Genomic DNA, 27,167 nt, shown 5'->3' on the forward strand with positions numbered 1-27,167 from the left:
AATACACATGTTCTTTTTAATATAACTTTTTTTATTATTTGGTATATAAAATTATATTTATTCAAACCGCACAATACACGAGTTTCTTAAAAATATAACTTTTTTATTATTTATTTAATATATAAAATTATATTACGCAACACGTGTAATAAAAGAGGTTTTTAAAATTATATTATTTTTATTTACTATATAAAATTACATTTATTAAACCCGTATAATACACGGGGTTCTAGTTATAATATAAATATAAATTAATAATTAACAAGGGACCATTTGCCCATATGTGTAGTGTGACACATTAATTTTCTTTTACTAGATAAGTACAAAAACTCAAATCTCTTTGGGAGTTGGTAGGGCACGTAGACAATCGACCGCTCCTTTGATAATTAACAGACAGGTGGACACATTTCTCTCATTTATTACAATCCTACCCTTCTATAATATTCCAAAAATTTCAGCACCTTTTCTTGTAGCCGGCACAAGATCTTCGTGACTTGGGTTTTCTTGAAATATTATTCTTGAGATTTCAAGATTCTTGAAGAACTCAAAAGGGGCAACTTTCCGATGTGGGTTTGATCTGTTTCAAAATAATAAGTGAAAAAGTGTAAATCTTGAAGAGTTTAGATGGGTGTAATCAGTACTTTCTTGGGGTTTTCTGGGTTTGGAATTGGGGTTTCTGCTGGCCTTGTGATTGGTTATTATCTGTTCATCTACTTCCAACCTACAGATGTCAAGGTCTCTTTCTTTTTCTATGTTTCTATGTGTTGATTTGTCATTTGTGGGTCTTGTTTTGCTTTGATCTTGTTTATGTGTTGTTGATTTGGTGTGGTTCTTGATTTTGAGTTGACCGATTGAAATATCTTTGATTTTTGAATGAGGGTTTTTTTTTTTTTTTTTTTTTTTTTTTTTTTTTTTTGTGACTTAGTGGTTAAGTAAAGACTGGATCGATGACAACAGATAATGTGCACTGGTTCTTGTGGATTAAAGTTAACTTTTAAGTTTCTTTATTGATTTAGCTTAAAGGGGTGGTGACTAAATAACTTGTTATTCTAAAAAAAAATTCTTTATTTTTATTATTTTGTGGGTCTGATATGTCTGTGTTTTAAATGTGAAACAGCTGAATTTATGTATTGTTGATTGTTGAACCAGCTGATTTTGTGGTTTTTTTGTAGTCTATAGGTTTTAAAACTTTGATCAAGTATTTGTTCACTTGAGTTTAAAGGCATTGTCGGAATTCTTTAATTTGTGATTTAAGATGGTGAATTATTTGGGCAGGATCCGGTCATTCGTCCGTTGGTCGAACGGGACTCCGAAACTCTGGAACGAATGCTTCCCGAGATACCATTGTGGGTTAAGAACCCGGATTTTGATCGGGTATGTATATAAAAATCACCTTTGAAAACTGTCCTACATTCTAACTGATGGCTGCATTTTGTAATCTGGTATGGTGTTTTCGTGGATCAATGTAGGTTGATTGGCTTAACAAGTTCATCGAGTACATGTGGCCTTATCTTGACAAGGTATATTAGTAAGTAGTAACGCTAATTATGATCGTTTTTGCGGTTTCTTTAGTAACTTGTTTGTATTCATAGGCAATATGCAAGACGGCAAAGGAGATTGCAAAGCCCATTATTGCTGAACAAATTCCAAAGTTCAAAATTGATTCAGTTGAGTTTGAGCATCTTACCTTAGGGTCGTTGCCTCCTACTTTTCAAGGTAATCTACGTTTTTTCTTAAAATATCAAAGTAAATGGGACCCGCTCATCTAGATAATGAAAATGTTAAACGATCAAAATAAATCAAAATGAAGTGCGACTGATGTTGCTAATGGTCTTTATCAAAATGCAACTCATTAGAAGTTACAAGTGCTTTATCACTTTAATGTCATGAATTGTCGTTGTCTTGTTTAATGAATATATATTATGTCCTACATTTAGCCATGAAAACTACTTCAATGTTACACATTTTCTTGTTTCAATCTATTCGTGAACCTAAAGTTTGGATGAAAGGATGGTATGTCTTTACTTCTATATCTTATTTTTTGTCACCGACTGTAGTAAAATGTGCTCACCGTTATTTAGAGTGAATTTCAAGGATTGCCCTTTATCTTTATACCCATTTTCAGGCGCTGTCCTTTATGTTCAAAATTGACGAGTTTTGTCCTTTATGTTTTCATATCACACACGTTTTGTCCTTTAGGCCTAACCCAGTTAGTTTTTTCAGTTAAATTTGGTCATGAATTTTGCACGTGAGGGCATTTTTGTCAATTCATAGGTTGCAGAAGCTTTGAGCTGTAAATCTGCCGTTGAACTTACCTTTGAATTGACAAAAATGCCCTCATGTGCAAAGCATATGACCAAATTTAACTGAAAAAACTAACTGGGTTAGGCCTAAAGGACAAAACGTGAGTGATATGAAAACATAAAGGACAAAACTCGTCAATTTTGAACATAAAGAACAACGCCTGAAAATGGGAATAAAGATAAAGGGCAATCCTTGAAATTCACTCCCGTTATTTATTTATTTTTCTGTTACACTTGTTCTAAAATAATTGAATTGTTTTGACTTGACACATTGTTGAATAAAAGTTTTTGACTAATAAGGGAATACTTGAAACATCACATGAAAAAGACAATTTAGTAGAGTTGTGGACCACAGTCAACATCGCCTCGGATATCTTGTAATGATTGTTAATGAGTAAATTGGTAACATCAGAATTGAAAGTATTTAAAAGAAACGGATTTTTCCATGGTGGAAGAAAAGGTTGTAAATTTGGAACTTCGTTTATGCTTTACATTAGTGGTAATCGATTAATGTTTTATATTATAGACTTGTTAGTTCTAACCTTAGCTTTTGTTTACTCATTTGGTTCTGTTAAACGTCTATATATGATTATGTGTTTTGTCAAAACATTGAAATAGTCATCAATCATCATACACCGTATCAGTGGCGGACCCAGGAATTATTTTCTTGGGTGCGACCGAAGGGTTTAACCAAATTTTCAAGGGGTGCAGTCAGGATTTTTACCTCGAAAATACACTAATTTTTTTTTTTCAAGGGGGGCACCTGCCCACCCAAGCCAAAGCTTGGGTCCGCCCGTGCACCGTATGCTATAATGATATGTAATATCAAGAACCTGTTTTTTTAGGGATGAAGGTCTACGTTACCGATGAGAAGGAGTTGATCATGGAACCATCCTTAAAATGGGCTGGCAATCCTAACGTTGCCGTTGTTGCTAAATCATTTGGTTTAAAAGCAACTGTTCAGGTTATTTGTTTCTTTCACATTTTAAGGAAAATGTTTCGCCAAATTCCATTTGTGCATTTTCTGAAAAATATTATAATTTCAGGTGGTGGATTTACAAGTCTTTGCTGCACCTCGTATTACGCTAAAACCACTCGTTCCTAGCTTTCCTTGTTTCGCTAAAATCTGCGTCTCTCTCATGGAGAAGGTAATTCGGGTTCTTTTTGTTAGATTCCAAAACATTAAAAATACACCGTCAAGTCGTAAATTTTTTTCTCACTTGTTCCTTCATTTTTTGCAGCCACATGTTGATTTTGGTCTCAAGCTGTTTGGGGCCGACCTTATGTCGATTCCTGGATTGTATAGGTTTGTCCAGGTAAGTGATATCGGTTTTGCCTTTTCCGTCATAAACATAATAATCGGTGAACATCATGGTCAATGATATCCGTTTCATGTCAATCTGTTGACTTTTATCACCAAAAAATGATCTTGAAAGCTATCATGCGCAGGAACAAATCAAAGATCAAGTTGCCAACATGTATCTTTGGCCTAGAACTCTAGAAGTACAAATATTGGATCCATCCAAGTACGTTTACATAACTATATCCGTTTGTTAACATATCTTTGTAAAAGTCAACGTCTTGACAATTTTGACTGTTGAACGATTCCAGGGCCCTGAAGAAACCGGTTGGAATCCTTCACGTTAAGGTTTTGAGGGCCATGAAGTTGAAAAAGAAAGATCTTTTAGGTGCTTCTGATCCTTATGTGAAAATAAAGCTCACCGAAAGTAAGCTTCCGTCGAAGAAGACAACTGTGAAGCATAAGAATTTGAATCCCGAATGGAATGAGGAGTTTAATATGGTTGTTAAAGATCCCGAGTCACAAGCCGTAGAGTTACAAGTTTATGATTGGGAACAGGTATGGATTTGCACTTTTGCTAAATCTTTCTAGTTTTTTTGTTCATTTTGATTTATAAAGTCAAATATGAATATAATTAAGTAAAGAGTAAAATGCCATTTTTGTCCCTAAGGTTTGGCTAGTTTTGTGACTTTCGTCCAAAGGTTTGTTTTTCCGCATCTAGATCCAAAAGGTATGAGTTCTTGCAACTTTCATCCGGCTCGTTAACTCCATCCATTTCTCTACGTTAAGTCATGGGTATTTCTGTCTTTTTTGTTAACTTAAAGGGCTTTGAATACTTGTACATTATGCTAAATGCTTGTACATAAAGTTAACAAAAAAGACAAAAATACCTCTCGACTTAATAGAGAAAAATGGATGGAGTTAACGAGCCGGATGAAATGGCAAGATTTAAACTTTTTGGATCTAGATGTGGAAAAACAAACCTTTGGACGAAAGCAAAACTGGCCAAACGTCAGGGACGAAAGTGGCATTTTATTCTTAATTAAAAAATGAGTGTTCATTTTTATTTTTCAAATTTAACTCCTAATTTTCATTTTACTAACTATTTCCAACGTAAGTCAACACAGTTGACAAAGCTTTACAATTTCAAAACGGGTTCGTATGACCTTTGACACACCAAAAGTCACTTTTACCAAAATACCCTTATGAATGTCTTGTTATCAGGTCGGTAAACACGACAAGATGGGAATGAATGTTGTTCCGCTAAAGGAACTTACACCTGATGAGCCCAAAACTATGACGCTCGAGCTATTGAAAAACATGGATCCGAATGATGTTCAAAACGAGAAATCAAGAGGCCAAATTGTGGTCGAATTGTTGTATAAGCCTTTTAAGGATGAAGATATGCCGACTTTCGAAGATGCTGGTGCTGTTCAAAAGGCGTCTGAAGGAACACCGCCAGGTGGTGGTGAACTAGTGGTTAGAGTTCATGAGGCTCAAGATGTTGAAGGAAAACACCACACGAATCCTTATGTTAGGGTTCTTTTGAAGGGTGAGGAGAGAAAAACGAAGGTATTGTTTTGCGGAACTTAAGTTTTTGGTTACTTTGATTTTGTAAGTTTTTTAAGTTTTGAGTTTTTAATTTTTTTCGAGTGCAGCATATAAAGAAGAACAGAGATCCAAGATGGGATGAGGAGTTCAAGTTCAAACTGGAGGAGCCTCCTACGAATGATAGGTTGCATGTGGAAGTGGCTAGCGCCTCATCCAGGATCGGGTTACTGCATCCTAAGGTAATTTTGACTTTCGTGGTCAAACTTGCTATTTTAAGCCGTTGGATTGATTATTCGGGCTGGTCGATTTCTTGATGCTTCTCCGAGCCAAACTTTACAGGCTCCGCGAGCTATGTAGTTAATATCCCGATATATCACCAATATATCAGTGATATATCGGCCCTCTGCCGATATATTGGTGCAAAATATCGGTCAGAATATCGTTACCGATAATATCGGCGAGCGATATTGACCGATATATCACCGATTTTCCCGATATCGGTACCTTTCTTCTTAGTTCTACCCATAGTCACATGGAACGCGGTACGCTCTGGTACGCGGTATGAAAACCGGTACGCAATTCGGGCCTTTCTGAAAATCAGTACGTTGGGGAGTAGGTTCATTTGGGAACGCTAATTCGGTACGTGGTACAGTGTATCCTATGGCGTACCACTGTAGTCTGGTACACGTATCATATATATTATATATATATATGTAAAATAGACTTTTCATTAAATTTTCAAAACATAATCAAAATTCAAAACAGAAACTTCATAAAAGAAAATTCATAATCAAAACATAAATTTCATAAAACATCAGGTATTTATAGTTAACATGGGATGGGTAATAATTAAAGTGTGTTAATTACTTAATTGTAGTGTGAAAAGTTAAAGGCGGGAAAAAACTGTTCACTTACCTCTGTTATATAAAAAGCGGGAAAAAGCTAATGGCTGTTCAAATTCCGGTACATGAATCTGGGCGTACCGGAATGCCGGCCACTACAAACGGAAACACGTTTCGGATTGATTAAAAACGTGTATTTACCAATTGGAACACCATTATAGTACACAATTGGGAACGGTCCAATTTAGCAATCCAGTACGCGTACCAGAGGCGATCGGGACGACTCTGTACCGCGATTCGGTACGACCGATCTGGTACGTGGTACGCGGTTCTTTTAGCGTTTCCTGTGACTATGGTTCTACCATTCGTCTTTCTTCTTATTGTTGCTATTAGTATGTTAAGTCTTAATTGTTAGTTGTTAGTGTTAAATGTTAGTGTTTTAACCCGTTTCAGTTTTAGCTACATTTTTAACATTTATCCGTTTGACCCATTAGAGATAAACATTACCTAAGTCGACCCGTTTTAGGTATGCGGCATGTGATCTACTGAACTTATCCATACTGACTAGGCTTACATGTTTTGTTGTATAAAAACAGGAATCATTGGGGTATGTGGACATCCCTCTGGGGGATGTTGTGCACAACAGAAGGATCAATGAGAAGTACCATCTTATTGACTCAAGGAATGGGAAGATCCAGATTGAGCTGCAATGGAGGACTGTGTCTTAATGCCATCTTTTTCGGTGACCGAGTGAGTTGAGACATATATAGAGGCATGATTCAGTTCCATCCCTTGCATCAAAACATTACTATTTCTTGTTTGTTGTACAAAACATGTGTACATTAAATATTAAAATGGTTTTCTTGGATTGGTGGTTTTGTTCACCTTTTGTTGACTGATTTCTTATTGGATGGGTGGTTGTGGATTTGGATGCTAAACACATTGTCTATACCTGAGTGGAGGTAATTATTACCAAAATATTATTACACACCACACATTATGTCGCACCACATAAAGGTCAAAGATAAAGATATTGTGACGAAATTACCCCTTGCTTAATAGTTATTTTTGGTAACCAAGTTGGTTTTTGAGAGCGGATAGTGGCACGTTGGCATCTTGTGTTTATCCCGTAAAAGTGGTGCAGGTTTTAAGTCTCATAAAGTTGACATCGTGTGTTTATCCTGTGCTAAAGTGGTGTGGGTTTAAGTTTCACAAAGTGGACATTATGTGAATTTTAGAAGTAGATTTTAGGTAGAAGGTTTGTTTCTGAGGTGTTTTTTGTGTTTTGAAAACCGACCTGATTAGCCGCTTAAACGCCATTGGTTCGGTTACTAGCCAACGACAGACATGGCCAAGATACAGAAGGGCATGCATAAGTCGTAATACTTTTCACGCATTATATAAATAACACAATGATGTAAAGTAATTTTACCTAAAATATTTTCACACATTATAAACAACATATAGATAACTTGGTGATGTAAAGTATTTTTATTCAATATGCGTACACATTATTTATATATTGTTATATATAAGTTAGGTCGTTATGAAATAGTGTTTTAGGATGTCCTCAAGATATGTTTTGAAATAGTGCTTTAGGATGTCCTCAACGTATGTTTTCCGATACTCTTATTCAGTTACAGCCTATTGTTGCTCAATAAATACAAAACACCCACACTTTAGCACCTGATGCAGTTGTAATGTTTTAAAAATCGGATCAAAATGAATGGTTAAATCGGTGCATTGGCTTGGTTACTAATTAATGGACCACAAATAAATAAATCTTTCATAAGTAAGGGGCTGTTTGATAGCCTCTGAATGGTCATTAAGAGGCTACCTCTTAATGGAACCATTAAGAATTTTACCAATGAGAAGGTAGAAAAATGTGACATGTGATGATTTAACATTCAGATGTTACCTCTTAACCATTCAAACTTGAGGTTACCTCTTATTCATTCAAAGGTTTTAAACCATTAAGAGGTAGCATTTGAATGGTCATTAAGAGACTACCAAACAGCCCTAAATCAGACAAGACAAAACTGTTAAAAGAAGTGCTACGAACAAAATTGGTAATCAAGTTTAATTTTAATGAGCGAGAGAGATTAAAGGAAAAAACACCCAAGAAGGGAGAAAATTCTTAATCAATTTGCAACCAGTCTCATTCATGATTCCTGCTTATAAGCATATTACAAATATAACCCTAAACTATTAGACAATTACATGTTAGACCCTTTACTATTTTTTTTACCAGAAAAGAAGATACCATGTATTCACCAAAAACAAACCAAACTTGCAAGCTAGGAGCTAGCAAGTCTACACATTACAACAAGATTTCACTCCTAGACCCTTTACTATTTAATACCTAACAAGAAGGATAAAAAAACACCTATTAGACCATCACCAATGCAATGAGCTAAATGCATGTCCAGTCAGCTGGCACATCAGATTTTCACAAATGAATAAAAACATTCATTTTCCTCCAACCCTACAAACATACTTACCAATACTTAAATTTCCACATCATCACTTTCTTTTACATCACCAGCTCTCTGCCATCTTCTCCACACGTAGTGACGTGCGTTTTCCCTAAATTATTTTCTCTCCAATGCAAAATGTGATATATATGTTGCCAACTCAGCCTAAATGCAAGGTAAATGCCTTGCATTGGGTTTGCTCTTACCCCAACCATTTACCAGTTTATTGGGTGGTTAAAACCGATTGACTATCAAAATCATTAACTCATTAACTTGTTGATCCGGCTTTGGAAAGTATTAATATTTATATAAGAGTAGTTTTTACAAAAGTTTGCAATAAAGAATAGCTTAGACCAGTGTTGTAAAAATCACTATTAGTCGGCGATTAATCGCTAGTCGGCCAGTAACTGAGTAATTTTTCGTTAATCAGTCAATTAATCGCCAGTCGGGCCTAGTCGGTCCTATTTAGCCAACCAAAAATCGGCGATTCCAGCAAAAAACCTGTATATTCCAGCCAAAAAGTGTAAATTAGCCAGTTTCCAAACAAAACCATGTGAATTCCAACAATTAATCTTGTATACTTAAAAGATGAGTTGAGGAAGAGTTAAAACCTGTCTACTTAAAATATTTTCCTATAAAAATGTGTTTATGTATACATAAAACTGAAAATTACATATAAAAAACCCGATCCGATTAATCTCGAATAATCCCGAGTAATCACTAGTCTCACCTCATCGACCTACTAGCGACTAGCGAGTTCTCCAACCTTGACTTAAACCAATACACCAACCGTCATTTTGTCATTTCCTCTTTTTAAATTACAAAATAATCAATTTCCAAAATCTTTAAAATAGATGGATAATGAATCTTTCAAGCATCATGAAACAACTTACACCGTAGATGACAAATCAGTCAAACCACGTTGGCGGACTTTCACGAGTACACAAGCTTCTGATGGAACTCAACCACACAGGAACACACCTTTATCTCCTAATTTTTTATTCTATCTTTATTCGCCTGCAGTTTCACTAGTCCACGAACACACACACGGTAGTTACACCCATCTTCACTGTGTGCAACTCATCCATGGCGATTCCTGTTGTAGACTCCGAATACCTCAAACAGATCGAGAAAGCTCGTCGGGACCTTCGTGCCTTCATCGCCAACAAGAATTGCGCCCCGATTATGCTTCGATTAGCGTATGTTTTTCGTCTTTCTGTTAATCATGTGTTTTGGTTATTGATGGTTGAATTGAGATGAATTGATGATGGTGTAGGTGGCATGATGCTGGAACGTACGATGTGAACACGAAGACTGGAGGACCTAATGGCTCGATTAGAACCGAGGAGGAGTATAGTCATGGATCGAATAATGGATTGAAGATTGCTATTGATTTTTGTGGTAATTTTGTTTGTTATGGTTTGAATTGAAGTGATATGTTGTGATTTAGGTGTGATAGTTTTGCTAATTGAAGTGTTCTTTTGTTAAATTAAGGTCAGATATAAAGTTTAAATTAGGCTTTTGTGTGTCAAGTAGACTGATTATGTAACTTTAGTCGAAGGTTTTCTCTTAGAATGAGATGTTCTATTTTGTGAGAATTTGAAGTGAATTTCGATATCTTTTAGTAAGACTAAATGAATTCTTTATATACGGGGTCGAATCAACACTTTGGTAGTGGTGAAACGTCACAACCTTTGGGTATAACCACTGTGGTTAGGATGTAAGTGCTACATTTACATTAGTCGCAAGTTCAACATTGTCAGTAGCAACTGTGTTGCCACCGAAGGACTAAACCACACCTTAGTTGCTACTTAGGCACAATTTGCTACTGAGTAGTAGCAACTTGCCACCAACCAAGTTGCTCCTGCTGCTTTTTTCTGTAACTTTAAGATCATTTTTAGTGCAACTTTTAGGCACCCGTGCAGATACGATGCATTTCTACTGAATCCCCCAGCTAGGGGCTTTGCCTCTTGGACCCCATTGGGGCTACCCCTTGGAAATCCCTTACAACCTTAGAGGTTCCTTAGTACCAAACTCATAAGAATATTGAACGAGTGTGTACTTCATTCCTCCTAACTCGTATAGTTATCATGACTTCTCATTTGATACTAAAACACCAACAATAACTTCATGAATTGGTAAGGTTTATATTGGTTCTTATGGCAGATCCCAAACTGTGTCTAGTCAATAGCATTTGTGTTAATTACTTAGATGACTTAATAAGGGTGATATTATACTGTTGAAGTTTGATGTTAATTACTCAATTGAGTTAGTAAGTGATGTTATTACTCAAGTGATCTTATTTTGATGTAAAATTGTACTGTAATATTTCATGATGATCTCTAGGTATCATCTTCTTTTCATTTGAACTATGACTGGGGTAACATGATTGCTCCTTTAGGGTTATTTATATCAATATATAGCAGGAGACACCTTTGCTATTGATTAAAAAAATTTGCCATTTTCTTTTTAGTTTTTTGCTTAAAAAAAGTTCTTACACATAGGGAGTTTATAGCTTATTCTTCTACTGTTAAAAACTTAAGGTTACAAGAACATTAGTTTAGTGATTCTAGGCTGACTGATATTACAGTCAGATATTGCGGAGTATGTCGTCTTGAAAATGCACCCCTACCTTAATCATCTTGGGTAGGCGATACTTGTAAGTTTTAGTTTAAAGAACTAATTTGAATCTTAAAAGCATTCTTTTTGTTGTCAAGATTAAAATTAAACTCCTTAAACCAAAGCTTGTTGTGTTTTCGTTCTAATTAGTTGTGGCAAAAGCTTGTTGTGTTCCAATTTTAATCTTGACATCATTCTTCTTGCTAGAATTGATATTTGTAATTTTCGTCTACAAGAGAACATATTGACTTGAGTACCACTTCTCCTATTTGTTACTTTAACGAGCATTTTCTTTCTTACTGCAGAAGATATAAAGTCCAAATATCCAAAGATTACGTATGCAGATCTATATCAGGTGAACTCAATGATACATTGATACTATATAATTTTGTTTCTATATATTAAGAGATGAGTTTGTGGTAACTTAACTCCTGTTCTAACATACACACAAGCACACACTGTACATGATGTGTTAAGTGTGAAGTTTAATTTACTACTCACCACAAAAGGGTTTCTGTTTGTAGCTTGCAGGAGTTGTTGCTGTGGAGGTTACTGGTGGCCCTACTGTGGACTTTGTTCCTGGTAGAAAGGTATCTTGATTGATTCTATAACATTTTTTTTTCAACTTTCTGTCAAGCTCTTCTCTTTTATTTTTCTTCTTTCGTGCTTGACTAGTCCTATGTCTTACCCATCTGTGCTTAATTTATATTGAAATTTTTGTCAAGTAAAGCATATATATATAAGAATGCAATAGGAACTATTCCCTTCAAAAAGCTTACGTCTTCTGTCTTTTTTGTAGGATTCGAAGATCTCTCCCAAGGAAGGCAGACTCCCAAATGCTACCAAAGGTTTTTGATCCTACTTCTATACCTTAATCATAATCTTATTTAACAAATGGGGTCTCTTTTTTAAATTGCTTCTTGGTAGTTACAAGATTTTTACAGGAGCAACTTTGAAGTTATCATTTTCATTACTGAAAGTAAATAAGCTTACATTATCACTTGTGGGTACACACAGTGGTGGAGATAGGCTGTTTGTAGGGGGAGATAATTAGTTTAACTAATAACTACTGTAACAAACTTAACCATCTTTGTTTTTTTTGGAAAGGGGACAGAACCCCGACAAACTTTATCAACAGAAAAAAAAAAGTTCAAAAAATACAAAATAGTTGAACTATAGCCCTTCCTGGGCTTTTGTGCCCAGCCCAATGAACTCTAGCATAGGCCCTATTCACATGGTCAAGAAGACCCAGCCCAAGCTTTAAATTCTTTCTGGACCACCCTTAAAATGGGCCCATGATAAGCCCATTTGAGATAACAAACAATCACAAAACTTAGATAATATCTTTTGAGACTCTCCAATATGGAAATTACAAATTAATTTTTTCACAAAATTTCAACAAGTGAAAACCCCTACAAATGTGAATACATTACTGCATTTCATCAAATAATCAGCTAAAGTGTTGTAATAATCGCTAGGCGCTAGTCGGGCAGTGGGGTACCGACTAGCGATTAATCGGGATTAATAGGGATTAATCGGGTTGAGATTTTTGTATGTAATTTTTAGTTACATATATACACACACATTTTTATATGTAGTTTTTTAAAGTAGACATGTTTTAACCCCTCATTGACCCATTTTTTTTAAGTAATGGGAAGGAATTTATAAGGTTTGGTCGAAATTTGGCCGGCGTCTGGCCAAAATTTGGCCAGAATAGGACCGCCATTGACCGCCTAGCGATTAATCGGTGAACCTCCGATTAGTGATTAATGGGCGATTAATCGGAGACTAGTCGGGATTTTTACAACCATAAAGTATTTATTTACAGATACACAATAAAATCATACCCCTGGCGATAGTTATAACTGTTAGCTAATGACCTTAATGGATTTGACTCATTTGAAGTAAATATAAATTACTGTGTGCAACTGTTTATCTACTATGAAAGGAAAATTTGGTCCACTATTTCAGCTGAAACTAATTTCGATAGTCTTCTTATTTACTGATTTGGTTATATCATGTACATGTTGCTGGAATATATTATTCATAGTTGTAAATTGTAATGGCATCACTAGAACTAAGAGTGTTTTCTGTTCATCCACCAATGCAAGACTTGCTGATCAGTCATTGGCAAATTACATAGCCCTCCTTTCAACTAGATATCAGTTTGCATTGAGTACATTGTCTGACTTATGCATTATCTTTTGCATGATCATGAGTGTACCGTGCAAGTGTGTAGCCACTTCTTTGGTACGTAAAACATACTTTGCATCATTGTCTTCGTTCGTGGTTATGGCCGATACCCACAAAAGAATTCAAACATTCGATTCCTGAATTGGGTATTCTTTGATATTCTATAAACTCAAAAAGATTAATCAAAAGAAAAACCGAAAACTTATAGGAGGTTTCTGAGAATCAATCCTATAAGAGGATTAGGTAAGAAAGGGCTTATGCTCTGAACGATCCCGAATGGCCGAGAATAGAAATATGTCACTTTGTTTATTGGCTCCTTTTGGGCTGACCATGTGAATTTCATTGAATTCGGACACCAAAATCAAGCCTGTCAGAATCAGAAAGATGGTTGTTTGATGACATGATCTCAGTGGTTCATGACATGATCAATATCTTTTGAACGGCATCCACTACATCATATTCTCCATGTCTATGCTGACATGTTTTTCCAACACTTGTTATGCATGTTACTTCCATCAACATGATAACCTAGATGTAGATATCAGTTACATTCTTTTACTGAACTTATTATACTAATTTAGGCGCACCACACTTGCGGGACATATTTTATCGCATGGGTTTATCTGACAAGGATATCGTAGCCCTGTCAGGAGGACACACTCTGGTAAGTTGCTAATTACTCATTAAAATAATATCTTATGTAATTCCCAAAGCTTGTTTTTTTTTAAAAAAAGTTTCTGTTTCAGCTTTCTAACTCATAATCTTGAAACTTTTTTGCTACAGGGAAGAGCACATGCAGATAGATCAGGCTTTGAAGGCCCTTGGACGAGGGAGCCGCTGAAATTCGATAACTCGTATTTTGTGTATATAACTTACTAAACCTTCATTTTCTTTATCCTTTATGGTTAAATAATAAATTATTACTTTTTAATTAATATGACATTAATATTGTGAAACCAGGGAACTTCTCAAAGGAGAATCAGAGGGGCTTTTGAAACTTCCTACCGACCTTGCATTGCTGGATGATCCTGTGTTCCGCCATTACGTTGAGCTGTACGCCAAGGTATGTGAATCTAACTAGAAAAAAATAATGTTTTACTATAATCATAGACAACTAACCCCCTACCCCAACACAACAAACCGACCTTTAATAGGGTAAGTAGCTTAGCTACCCTCAACGACTAAAATGGAACATATGAACAAACAAACATTAAATCCAAAATACAGTTGTGTGTTTGGTTTTGGCTAGATTGACAGTTGGGACCCTCTCTGGACTCTTGACTACTGGTCTGCTCACATTCTTCATTTTTCAACTGTCCCCACCCTATCAACTTTGTAATTATAGCAACTCACATGCTGCCAACAACCTTGCAGAGGTTCTGGTACAAAGTTTGTCATATAAAACTAAATCCTACTTGGATATAACATGCCTTAGATTCCATCTCCAATTAATACTTGTACCGTACAATCTCTTAATGCAATGCCACACTTGATCTCTATAATTTACAACAGAGAAAATAACGAAAATGAACATTTTTAAGGTGATCACTTATCATAAATGTATCAGAATGTACAAACTTGATCCACTTTTATGAAAATAAAGCAGTTAAGCGAAATAATTTGTACAAATTTGATCCGTCTTTATGAAAATAAAGCAAATGCGGGAAATAAAGCGAGTACATGAAAATAAAGTACACACGTGAATAAAAAGTAGACACTCAACAAAAACTTCGCGTAAATAAAAAAATGTAAAAAGTTTCTCAGGTTTGCACATTTCAAACCATTTATGATGATACGCGAACATAAGATAGATACGTGAAATAGTTTCACGTAATTCATGACTATAGAGGTAAAAATGTATGGCACGTACACTCAAGTATAAAATATAACCTAATAAATTTTTATTCTCGTGTAAATTCTCAAATATCAAATTTTAATTATCATGTTGCTTTGAATTTGTATGACTATTGTCAGTGGCGGATCTAGAAAATCCGCCAAGCCGTAACGTTTTATAAAAAAGCCGTAGCAAAATCGTAAAAACGTCAAATTTTTCCAAAATTTACACTAATTTTACACTACCGCCGGAGCGCCAAGCCGTAGCGGAGGTTGCCCCTTCTTATATGCTAGGTCCGCCCCTGACTATTGTGCTACGAGTCGAAGCCTTTTTTGTGTCACCTACATTGTACAATTGTACTACTGTATAACATAATATATGTACCAAGTTATACGGAAATCCTACAATGCATGTGAGACGAAAGAAGTGAGACAACAGATCCGAGCTTATCAAATATGTTGCTCTAATCTTATGTTCCTGTATATTTCAGGATGAAGATGCATTCTTTAATGATTATGCAATATCACACAAGAAACTCTCTGAGCTAGGGTGCAACCCAAATGCTAAAAAGGTAACCGACAGCGTCGTATTGGCACAAAGCGCAGTGGGGGTTCTGGTGACTGCCGCTGTGGTGGTTCTCAGTTACGTTTATGAAGTCCGTAAAAAGGCCAAATAAATAAACCATAAAAACTTATAATTTTTAAACAAGTTGCAACTATCAATGAAGATGTTACAAGTTTCTGTACAATTGTTTTGTTTACCTGAATTCTGGATCTACTGTAAGGATTTATCTCAGCATAATACCGTTATTAAAACTCAACAGTTTGACTTTCTGTTTGTTTAGTTAATACGCAAAATAATGTAGGAACTTATATTCCTTTGTGTCGACTCGTGTTTATTAATATAATAAGTTTTAGATCTGATCACATGCTGGTTTAGGTAGTTTAAGTTATGTTTGTTAAATTATTAGTTTCTTTCATTTTAAATTATCGGATAATGAGTTGTATTAAAAGTGTTTTGTTGTTTCAAGTTATTAATTGTTTTATAGTTTTAAGTTATATTTAAAAGTTAAATCTTAAAAAAGGTGGTATATCATATTATCATTGTATTAACTTTTTGATTATTTGTAAATTTTCATCAGCAAATGATACCTTTAGCAATTTTCCTAAAAACATGTCCTTCATAGTATAAAGTTGTTTTATTCTTTTTAATGATATTAACCGAATCATCTTTTCCAATAACCAAATTAACTGAACCACTTATAACCGCGGTCTATGAGTTATAGAAATCTAAAAACCGATACACCATTTATAGTTCAGTGTTGGCCATTACCAAACCAAACTAGCCCATGCTCACCCATTTGAAATGTATGTAGGGCTGTAAACGAACCGAACGTTCAGCGAACAGTTCGTGAACCGTTCGGCGGGAAGTTCGTTTATGTTCGTTCGATTAGCTTAACAAACGAACACGAACAAAAAATTTCGTTCGGTTAGCTTAGCGAACGAACACGAACATATGTCTCGTTCGTTCGACTGCGTTCGTGAACGTTCGGTAACATGTTCGGTTACGTTCGTCCGTGTCCGTTTGATTATATCAAATAATAAGAAATAATAAACCTTTTATCTAAACATATTGAAAACTTGAAATCCTATTTTTTTAAGTTAGCTAAAATTTGGACACGTTAAGACATTTTTGAGGATAATTATGTCTAAGTTAGTTAAAGTTGATTCATCGTTTGGTGGTGTATTAGATTTCTTGTGTTTTGATTTATCATTTGATGGTTGTATTTAACTACTTAGGATAAGGATCATGTGAGAAGTGATAGGCTAGTTGAGAAACTTGAGAAGCATTCTGGACCACACATTTTTCTAAGCCTTTCGTAATATACACATATGTATAGTTTAAAATTGACTATATACATATGTGTATAACTCAATATACATATATGTATATAGTCAATTTTAAACTATACATATGTGTATATTACGAAAGGCTTAGAAAAATGTGTGGTCCAGAATGCTTCTCAAGTTTCTCATATAGGGTAGACTTCTCTTAGGATCCCTACCCTAACTACTTATATCCAATGTTTAAGGATAAGAATATTTTTATTTTTTTATTTTCAAGTTAAATGTTCGTTTGCTTTCTTTTTTATTTGCTTGCGTTCGTTTGTGTTCGAGACCAGTGTTCACGAACTGTTCGTGAACAACTGAATTTCCTTAACGAACGAACATGAACATAAACTTATGTTCCGTATACGTTCGTGAACAGTTCATGAACATGTTAATTTCCTTAACGAACGAACACGAACATGGCCTTGTTCGTGTTCGTTCGGTTCGTTTACAGCCCTAAATGTATGATTTCATCTTCACTACACCAAAAGATGAAGTCAACATTGAAATATATCACATTTAGACGTTCATTTACTCTGCCTATTGCATGTCAAAAATTTAAAGTGTGCACAAATTCTCCTTTGTGTTAGTAATTCATGATCTAGCATGTATAAAATGTAAACATCCTTCTCGATTTTAACTTGTATCATAACCATACTTAAAAATAAAAACGCTCGTAAAAGCGACTTCTATCTTTTTCTAATAAAATCATATTTTTATAATATAAGCATAATGCGGTAAATCAATAAAGCCCGAAGGGATTTTTAGAATGAGGCCCAACTATAAAGCCACCGAGAATACAAAAATTCAAATTCCATTTCAATTCATTCAAATTCTAGTTAATCTAATAAATTTCAATCCAAAATCCATTGTACTCAAATTCTAAATCTTTTTAATTAACATATTCTAACTCATTCACAAAAATTACATAAACAAACGACACCTAAAACTAAAATTGATTATTCTAATTTAAAAACATAGTTTTGGTGTACTCCAATTGCGTAGAAGCAAAAAGTTTTTGCTTCTTCTTCCCAAACACCTCTATTAGCAAATCCAAAGTACAAGTTTAGATACACAAGTGCATATTATTTAATAACAACTTACAAATGTTAATGCACAAGGTACACACCATTGAGAAGAATATAACCATGTTGGTGATGTGTAAGTTGCAAGTTAGTAATTGAAATTGAAATAATATATATAATAAAATAGATTAGGTTAATTCCATTTTCCAGAGAGTGTGGCATGTGCAAATAATTGAATCTGCCAACTTCCCTCCATTATCTACCTAAACTCATGCTTTTGGTCTTGCCTAGTTTGGCGGTGTGTGTTTGGTACCTTCAACCTTCCTCTTTAAGTTTTTGTCATATTTATTTATTATTCCACCCTCCACCAAAAATATCAACTCTCCTAACTTTGCACTTTTGAAAATTTCCTTTTAAATACAAGTTTATTTATTTTTTCCAACAAATAACCTAAAGTATGCATAGATTAACATTGCATTATTGTTTAGGTTCTCATTTTAAGTAACTTATATAACTTTTTATGACAAATTTCTAGACATAAAGATAGCCTGGTAGGTATGGTGTTGAATTGGTTAAAATTAAGTTACATTTTTCTAAATAGTATACAAAATGGGGATTATATTTTTATATGTGCTTAACATTTGATTAGGGCTGATCTATCGTGTCAGACGATATGTTAAGACATGAACATGAAACAGGTAAACACGAACCTGATTATAAACAGGTTACACAAACACGACCAGTTAAAAAACTTACAAACATATCATACAACCTGTTAAAACATGAACATGACCTGTTAAGACATGAACACGATCTATTAAGACACGAACTCGCCTTGGAGGTTGGAGTATAGGGCTGGCATATCGTGTGACACGACCTATTAAGACACAAACACAAAATAGGTAAACAAAAACACGACATGAAAATTAACAAGTCTTATCGTGTGGACTTGTATAACACACGAAACCTGTTAAGGGTCAAACACAAACCTATTAAGGTCATGTTGTGTTGTATTTTCGTATCTTTATCTGAAATTACCAGCCAACTCAAATACTCTCATCCCATCCCACCAATAGGTCACAATACCACCCATAGTAAAAAAGTATCACAATAACAATGCATTAACCACGTACACATACATGCCCTAGCTACCTAATTTATAGAAAAACATTTCTTCATTGTCCTCCAAGGGAGCCATTATTCATTGTATATATTTCTAGGCATGCAGGTGGTCCTTTCTTGTTACAAAACATCAAAACCTTGTTATAGAAAGGCAATCGAACTCAATTCTCTCATTCACTACTACCATACTCTTTTTTTTTTCAAACCACGTCACATGATTCTTGAGTTTCGCATATATTTGGCCAAATTGACAAAAGTATATAATAACTGGTTTCTGATGAGATTTTTCATTAAAATAGAAAGTTTAAAAAGTTGCCTCACATACGATAAAGGCAAGCAGTGGAGGAAGATGAACAAGAATATAGGGATGGATACTTTGAGAACCATCCCCCAGTTGTGCGAACCACGAGAAAGCTATCAAGCAAACATATATTTATGATTTTTTTTTCTCATATTTCTTACATGTTACTAAGATTTAAAAAAAAAAAAAATAGACAGGATAATTACAGTTTTGTAAGAAAAAGAGACTATTGTTACATATATGTAATATATATCTTGCATATGTGTAAAATTAATTTCTATCTTACATATATGTGATATCTTATCATTTTTTTAATTTTGTTTTCGTAAATCTTAGTAATATATAGTAAATTTTAGTAATATATAGGAAATATGAGAGAAGTGTGAGGTTCATTGGGGAACACTAAAAAATGGGAAACCGGGGAACACTCTTAAAAATTTAACGTAACATGTTAAAAATCAATTTTTTTTAAAAAAAGACGTTTTTCCTTATAAATACTTGTAGAAGCATTTTTAATAAACTAAAAATATAAAAAAAAGTTAAAAAAGGCTTAATTTTTTTTTACAATAATGTTTTTTAATTAGAATAGTTACTACCAATTTTTATAAGGAAAAGCGCCGAAAATTGTTTTTTAAAAATTGATTTTTGTTAAGTTAATTTTATAAGATGTATTTTTAGCTGTTTTTTAAACATTTTTTTATATTTTTAGTTTTTTTATTAAAAATGTTTCTACATGTATTTATAAGAAAAAGCGTCGAAAAAAATTAGAAAAAGTTTATTTTGAACATGTTAAGTTGAATTTTTAAGAGTGTTCCCCGGTTCCTCACTTTTTAGTGGTCCCCAATGAACCTTCCCCTATGAGAGAAAACAATAAAAACTCAGTTGTTTGATAGGAGTTATTTCACAATTCTCGCAGCTGGGGTGGTTCTCAAAATATGTTTTTCATGTGTGTGTACACACGCGTGCGCGCACACACACACACATATATATATATATATATATGATAACGGTCAAGAGAAAATACCCTTAAGTTGTGAGTGCTTAGAGAACACCGACTTTTCGTGCGAATTTTGCCACCATTTTTTGAACACACGTAGATGAAAATGTTACAAACACAATCGTAAGAAAAATCCGAGCGGCGTTCTCAACCTTTTTTATGCTATTGTAAAAAGCTGCTGACATTATCATTTACACCCACTATTTGAGTTTTATTACGATGGTGTAAATTAACAAAAAAAAAAAAAATTGAAAAAAAATGAGTTTTTTTAAAGATTTTTGATAATTTTTTTTTTTGAAAAACTTTCATTTTGGTTGGAGTAAACTTCCGTTTTGCTCCCTGTGGTTTGATCACTTTAACGGTTTTGCCCCAAACCTTTAAAAATAGCCATTTTCCTCCAATAGTTTGCTATGGTTTTTCTATTTTGCTCCCTGCGGGGAGCAAAATGGAAAAACATACAATTTGGATGGAGTTAGAGGCAGGGAGCAAAATGGAAAAACCATAGCAAACTATTGGAGGAAAATGGCTACTTTTAAAGGTTTGGGGCAAAACCGTTAAAGTGACCAAACCACAGGGAGCAAAACAGAAGTTTACTCTTTTGGTTGAGTTCTCTAAGTTCTCACAACTCGTAAGAGTTTTCATTTTACCCTAACCCTAAGAGGGAAGGAGAGTTGGTTATGATTTATGAAGGGGAAGATAGGTAATTGTCTCAGATCTCAATCATTTGTTAAGATATGATTTAATGGCTATCAGCGACTCATTTAGCTTAGGCCCTGTTTGGTGAATTAGAGCCTCTGACCGAGTAAGAGGCTCTACTCCTCTGAATGGTTCAACGACTTCTTAATCTGAATGGTTAAGAGCTTGAAATCCCCATTCAGATGTCGAACCAAACACCAAAACCTCTGATCGAACCTCTAATTGATTCAGATGCTATTCAAATGCAAAGAAACAGGTCCTTAGTAAGGTTTGAAGTATCTAATGAAGTTTGATGCAACATTGTAAATACATGCATCAAAATGATTATTTAAATACATGCATCAAAATACATGTGTATGTTTATATATACGGATCCCACAACCTACTAATTAGCCGGCCCTCACCATAGTTATCTTATGATTATTGCTAATACCTACTCCCATCCAACCATACCATGCAAATCTTTAATGCATATTATGTATATTAAAGTCATGGTTAATCAACTTGTTTCTATAAACAGAAAGATAAAAAAAATTAGATACAAAATCAACGAGGTTGGTCATGCATCCCTTAGCAGCCTTGCATTGCTAAGTCACTGTGTGGTTCGTATCGCTTGTAAATGTTAAGATAAAAAAGATGTACTGGGTAAATTATTGGAATGATCATTTTGACTAAACAATATAGCTAAATAGTCATTTGAAAAAAAAATCTATAAAATATAATCACTTAGACCGCCACAAATGATCACATAAAAGTGTAACTTAATGACACGATGTGGACATGGACATCACCATTCGCGCAACTTGAGCTTAAGAATCACCATTCTCTTGATTCTGATTTTGATAATCGTCATTGTTGTCACGTTTAAAACTCATATGGGAAAAAGTGTCATCTCCCCAGCTTGGGCTAAAAAAACCTTTGAAAATGTCCATTTGTTTTTTCGTGTAATCGATCTAATGGTTAAGAGTGTGTGGCCGCGCCATTTCCATGCAAAATACATGTTATCATACAAGTGGACATGTGTTTATTGGGGTAAGAATTGTAGGTATACGTATAATAAATTAAATTTAAATTATCAAGCTTTCAAAAGTGATTCCAAATAAGACATTGATTCTACCAACCTTGAGAAGTGGGTACATGTAAAAGATTGAAAGATAAGATCTTATGGTGTGAGGCGTTTAGAAGGGGAGGGGAAGCCCCTTCACGCCGCCAACACCGCCCCGTCACCGGCATGGATGGGCATTTGCCCCATGGGGCTTGGAGAGTCTCATGTATGGTGGGTTTTGGCGGTGGAGATTGGTGATTGGCTGCTATGTTTTTGGAGATCCCATGCCATAATCACCCCATAGTAGGGCTTGGAGGGCAAAGCCCCTTCTACTGACGTGGTAGACACGTGACGCTCCACGCCCCCATTCATCCCCCCTTCCCCTCTCTTGCCAGACCATGTAGTCTAGAAGATCACAAGTGAATTCTACAAGGAGAAACATTTTTCAAGTAAAAACCAACATCAAGTTTTCCCTTTCTCATTTAAGACAATTAGGCACACCCTACCCTATTGATTGTTTTTTGTTGGTAAACTCAACATAGGGGTTTGTTGCTTAATTATTGAAATGCCAACCATATGCTCTTTATTAAGACCACCGAACTTTTGCAACTTTTTCTTATGAAATCAGATTGACAAAAGAGTGTTTATTGAACAAGCAATCAACCCATGAAGTTAGACATTTTAGCTATTTTCATTTTCTAAACCTAATTCCTATATGTCATATCTTTCAATCTTAAACTAAACACCCAAGGTCTCTTCAGAATAGGGGTAAATTAAAAGGTAAAAGAAACTATCACATGCGTATCTACAAGTTTTAGACTTATTAACTGACTGATTCGGAGAAATTTAAGCCTTTATTTATTTTTATGGATTCATTTTCATTTGTAGGTTTATGGGTGTAGGTAATTCAGGTTGATCAATGACTAATGCAATTAAATATAAGGTTGTCTAACTTTGTAATATATGTTTAGATCGTGCAAATCTTCTTGAATGCTTGATTTTCTTCAAATACAATTAAATGATCAAGTAACCGATGATAAATATTTATAATATCAATTACCGAACCGAGTCATTGTAAGTATGATCTGTGTGTTTGGTGATTATGAGTTTCAAATTGGTTAGTTTGTAGGTATAGAGGTAGTCCCCGCTACCCCTTGACACTCGGGTAGTAGTGTAAATTTTGGAAAAATTTGGCGTTTTTTCGATTTCGTTACCCCTTTTTTTGAAACGTTACCCCTATAACGATTTTCTAGATCCGCCACTGGTAGTTGCCCAAGTAGAAGTTGGCAAATAAAGATATCGAAAGGCTAAAGGTGAGGGCACAGTCTTTTTTAAAAGAATCACACTATGGTATTTTAAATTTTGAATGTCAGATATCAGTACTCAAGTTACCTTTAAGAGTAAGTTGGTGAAAATTGTTTTTATCTTGAAAAGTTTTGATTGTGCATAAGTGAATTAAGTGACCAATTGGTGGGATACTAGGATAGTCATCGGTGAAATAATTGTTGGACATATAAAGTGAATTAAGTAACTAATTTCTTCTTTAGGTAGTTGATGAAAGTTTGTTAGTAATGTGATCACAAGATGCAAGTTGAAATTAAGTAGCCAATAAATAATATACTGGAAAGGTATTGGTGAAAATTTGTTTAAGTGAATATTTTATTTTTGAAGTAACCATAGGCTTGGTCACTCGTGAAACAAATGCATATTATTGGTCATTATATTTGTAAGGAAGTAAAATAGACTAAAATTTGTCTAAGTACCATAATAGAGTACGCCTAATGGTACATTTTGTAGGAACCGTTCGCGTAATTAAATAAAATAAAACAAATTTTATTAATACGATTACAATACAGAAAATAGAAAGCTGAAATACTAGTACAATTATAACTGAAATAAACCAAAATACAAGAAGGAGTAGAATCAGAATAGCTGAGGCACGTGTAAACACGCTTCTCTTAAAACAAATTCCGAGTCTCCCAGGAGCACTCGTTTTGTTTCCCAGGGTACCAACAGCCGGAGCAGTAGTACTGCCGGAGTTCGCCTACAACCCGAAGGTTACCTTGAAACTTGAAGGAAGAAGATAATCAGAAACGAGTAGAGAATTGTTTGCATATAGCTGTTGTTGCTGGTGTCTATCTGCTGTGGGTATGGAGCTGTATTTATACAGCTCCTAGGTTGAAACAGTCAAAAAACGAATTAAATGAGAGGTTTAAATTGCATTAAACGTCTTCAATGCAATTTAATACGTCATTTAATTCTCAGTCAAAGCTTATTAACTCGTCAGTTACGAAGTTGGACTGAAACTGCACTATCATTTAATGCTAGAAGCTTCTGCGCGCGCGTGCGCGCACAAGTCACCCTGTTGCGCGCGCGCCCAGGTCTGCATGCCCATGCGCGGTGCGTCCTCATGGCTCAAGTCCATGCGCGCGTGCGCCACGTCACCTGTGAGCCTGTACGAGCGCGCCACACAGTCGCGCTGCATTGGCTCACTCTGGTGCGCCGCGCACGACACGGCAGGACCCATGCACCATGCGCGCAACCGCGCGCCTCCGTGCCATGTGTACTCACGCGCTCATGCGCATGACTGCCACGTCATGCGCCGCATCACCTACCACTTGGTCCTTGCAACCCTTGTGCTCCACCACGCGCACGCGGTCAAAAATACAAAAGCGGCTCTCAAGCGGCTCTCGGCGATGCGAGCGTGCGAAGTGCAAAGTGCGCCATCAAAGTGCCACATTGCGCCACATTGCGCCTCATCGCGCCACATTGCGCCACATTGCGCCTCATCGCCACATTGCGCCACATTAGCTTACTAGCGGTGTGTAGACGAGATGTCCTTGAACATACCCCCATTTGTGTAAACGATAATACACTTCACACAATACTCTCCCTGGTTTGGCCAACTCCTCATTGTCGTGTCCTGTTATGGTCCTGGAACACTAGCCTGGTTCTGCGAGAGCTCTAGGATTTGCGCACCCCACAAATCCATTTGAAGCGACCCCACTTCTCTCTAACATAGGTGATTCCCATGAATCATTAAAAGCATCATGGTTATTTGATTTTCCGAAATCGTTAACCTTACTTCAATGTCACTGATTGCAATGGACTAGGAAGTATATATAACTCCCTTTTATTTAGTTTGGGGTACTCCCCCACAGTGACCGTTTTGGTAATATGATTAAGTTGTCCTATTGAACTTAGATCTTGGGATCTCCAGTCAACTAAGTTAGGTTTCCCACATATTCCCATTTACCACGGGCTTTAGTCCCATTCCTCTTGACGACGTTTCTACTAACTCTCTGCTTAAGCCTTTTGTAAATGGGTCCGCAATGTTATCCGCTGATCTCACATAATCAATTGTGATAACACCCGTTGAGAGTAGTTGTCGTATCGTGTTATGCCTACGTCGCATATATCTTGATCTGCCATTGTACATCAAGCTTTGAGCTCTACCAATCGCTGATTGGCTATCACAATGTACACATATGGCTGGCAAAGGCTTTGGCCATCTTGGAATATATTCCACGAATTGACGTAGCCATTCCGCCTCCTCGCCTGACTTATCCAAGGCGATAGATTCAGATTCCATTGTGGATCTTGCTATGACCGTTTGCTTAGAAGACTTCCAAGCTATAGCAGCTCCTCCAAGTGTAAACACGTAACCACTTGTTGATTTGGAATCTTTATTATCCGATATCCAGTTTGCATCAGTGTATCCTTCGATCACTGCTGGTTGTCGGGTATAATGCAGTCCATAATCACTTTTGTATCTTATGTATCTGAGCACCCTCGTGATAGCCTTCCAATGATCTGCGCACGGATTGCTGGTGTATCTACTTAGGGTACTCACCGCGTAAGCCAAGTCGGGTCTAGTACATGTCATTAGATACATTAGACTGCCAATAGTTCTTGAATACTCTAACTGAGCAACTCCATCTCCTTTATTTTTCTTGAGATGTTGGGAGGTATCAACTGGAGTTCGAGCTACACTCGTGTCTCCCGAGTTGAATTTCTCAAGAATTTTATCCACATAGTGAGATTGACTTAACACAAGACCATCTTGGGTTCTTATGATTTTTACTCCAAGAATCACATCCGCTAAACCCATGTCTTTCATGTCAAATCTCGCTTTCAACATGCTTTTAGTAGCTTTGATAATTTTATCATTACTCCCAATGATAAGCATATCATCTACATAAAGGCATAAGATCAAATAACCTTCATTTGTGTCTTTGAAATAAACACATTTGTCGCACTCATTTATTTTGAAACCATTGTCAATCATGACATGATCAAACTTTTGGTGCCATTGTTTTGGTGCTTGCTTCAAGCCATACAAAGACTTGACGAGTTTACAAACTTTACCCTCTTGACCTGGGGCGGAGAAACCTTCAGGTTGCTCCATGTAAATCTCTTCTTCTAACTCGCCATTTAGAAATGCGGTTTTAACGTCCATTTGGTGAACTTCCAAATTTCTTAAAGCCGCTATAGCAAGAACCAATCGAATCGAGGTTATGCGCGTCACAGGCGAGTAGGTATCAAAGTAATCTAGACCTTCCTTTTGTCTAAATCCTTTAATCACCAACCTAGCCTTGTATTTATCAATACTTCCATCAGTTTTCATCTTCCTTTTGAATATCCAACGATATCCAAGTGGTTTGCAACCAGGTGGAAGATCTACTAACTCCCAAGTATGATTTTGCAATATAGAATCTATTTCATTTCTTATTGCTTCTTTCCATTGAGGTCCTTCTGAAGAGGAAACCGCTCCGCGATATGTATTGGGCTCGCCCTCAACCATATAGCTAACGAAGTCTGGACCGAAGGATTTTTCAACCCTTGGCCTTTTACTTCGCCTACGATCGCTTTCTTCAACCTCAGGTTGTTCATGTGTCTTATCATGGACCACCTCATCAACTGGTGTAGATGAACTTTCACCTACTTCAAAATTACGTGTTGATGACGTTGCATGT

General features: G+C 35.7%; 2 protein-coding genes across 2 annotated transcripts; both read left to right on the forward strand.

Moving 5' to 3' along the window:
• The first annotated feature begins 347 nt into the window (after window positions 1-347).
• LOC110911572 (synaptotagmin-2) lies at window positions 348-6,934 on the forward strand. The gene is made up of 12 exons (XM_022156197.2): window positions 348-735; window positions 1,276-1,374; window positions 1,470-1,520; window positions 1,593-1,716; window positions 3,149-3,267; window positions 3,350-3,451; window positions 3,545-3,619; window positions 3,753-3,829; window positions 3,915-4,161; window positions 4,828-5,175; window positions 5,262-5,393; window positions 6,593-6,934. Exons 1-12 carry the CDS (start codon window positions 625-627, stop codon window positions 6,722-6,724), a joined length of 1,617 nt encoding a protein of 538 aa, XP_022011889.1. The 5' UTR covers window positions 348-624; the 3' UTR covers window positions 6,725-6,934.
• A 2,513-nt stretch (window positions 6,935-9,447) lies between these two features.
• LOC110911573 (L-ascorbate peroxidase 3) lies at window positions 9,448-16,000 on the forward strand. Its single transcript, XM_022156198.2, has 9 exons — window positions 9,448-9,669; window positions 9,747-9,871; window positions 11,395-11,444; window positions 11,614-11,679; window positions 11,889-11,937; window positions 13,864-13,946; window positions 14,066-14,145; window positions 14,243-14,345; window positions 15,607-16,000. Exons 1-9 carry the CDS (start codon window positions 9,557-9,559, stop codon window positions 15,790-15,792), a joined length of 855 nt encoding a protein of 284 aa, XP_022011890.1. The 5' UTR covers window positions 9,448-9,556; the 3' UTR covers window positions 15,793-16,000.
• Window positions 16,001-27,167: the final 11,167 nt, after the last annotated feature.

Source organism: Helianthus annuus, chromosome 15, assembly GCF_002127325.2.
Source record: "Helianthus annuus cultivar XRQ/B chromosome 15, HanXRQr2.0-SUNRISE, whole genome shotgun sequence".
Taxonomy (NCBI): Eukaryota; Viridiplantae; Streptophyta; class Magnoliopsida; order Asterales; family Asteraceae; genus Helianthus; species Helianthus annuus.

What these genes read in the sequence shown, in the direction of transcription:
- LOC110911572 (XM_022156197.2), top strand. Translation starts at nt 625, where the DNA reads ATGGGTGTAATCAGTACTTTCTTGGGGTTTTCTGGGTTTGGAATTGGG. An exon ending in GTTGCCTCCTACTTTTCAAG is followed by an intron (nt 1,717 to 3,148) that starts GTAATCTACGTT and finishes CTGTTTTTTTAG; the next exon opens with GGATGAAGGTCTACGTTACC. An exon ending in AAGTTTATGATTGGGAACAG is followed by an intron (nt 4,162 to 4,827) that starts GTATGGATTTGC and finishes TCTTGTTATCAG; the next exon opens with GTCGGTAAACACGACAAGAT.
- LOC110911573 (XM_022156198.2), top strand. Translation starts at nt 9,557, where the DNA reads ATGGCGATTCCTGTTGTAGACTCCGAATACCTCAAACAGATCGAGAAA. An exon ending in GATTGCTATTGATTTTTGTG is followed by an intron (nt 9,872 to 11,394) that starts GTAATTTTGTTT and finishes TTCTTACTGCAG; the next exon opens with AAGATATAAAGTCCAAATAT. An exon ending in ACGTTGAGCTGTACGCCAAG is followed by an intron (nt 14,346 to 15,606) that starts GTATGTGAATCT and finishes TGTATATTTCAG; the next exon opens with GATGAAGATGCATTCTTTAA.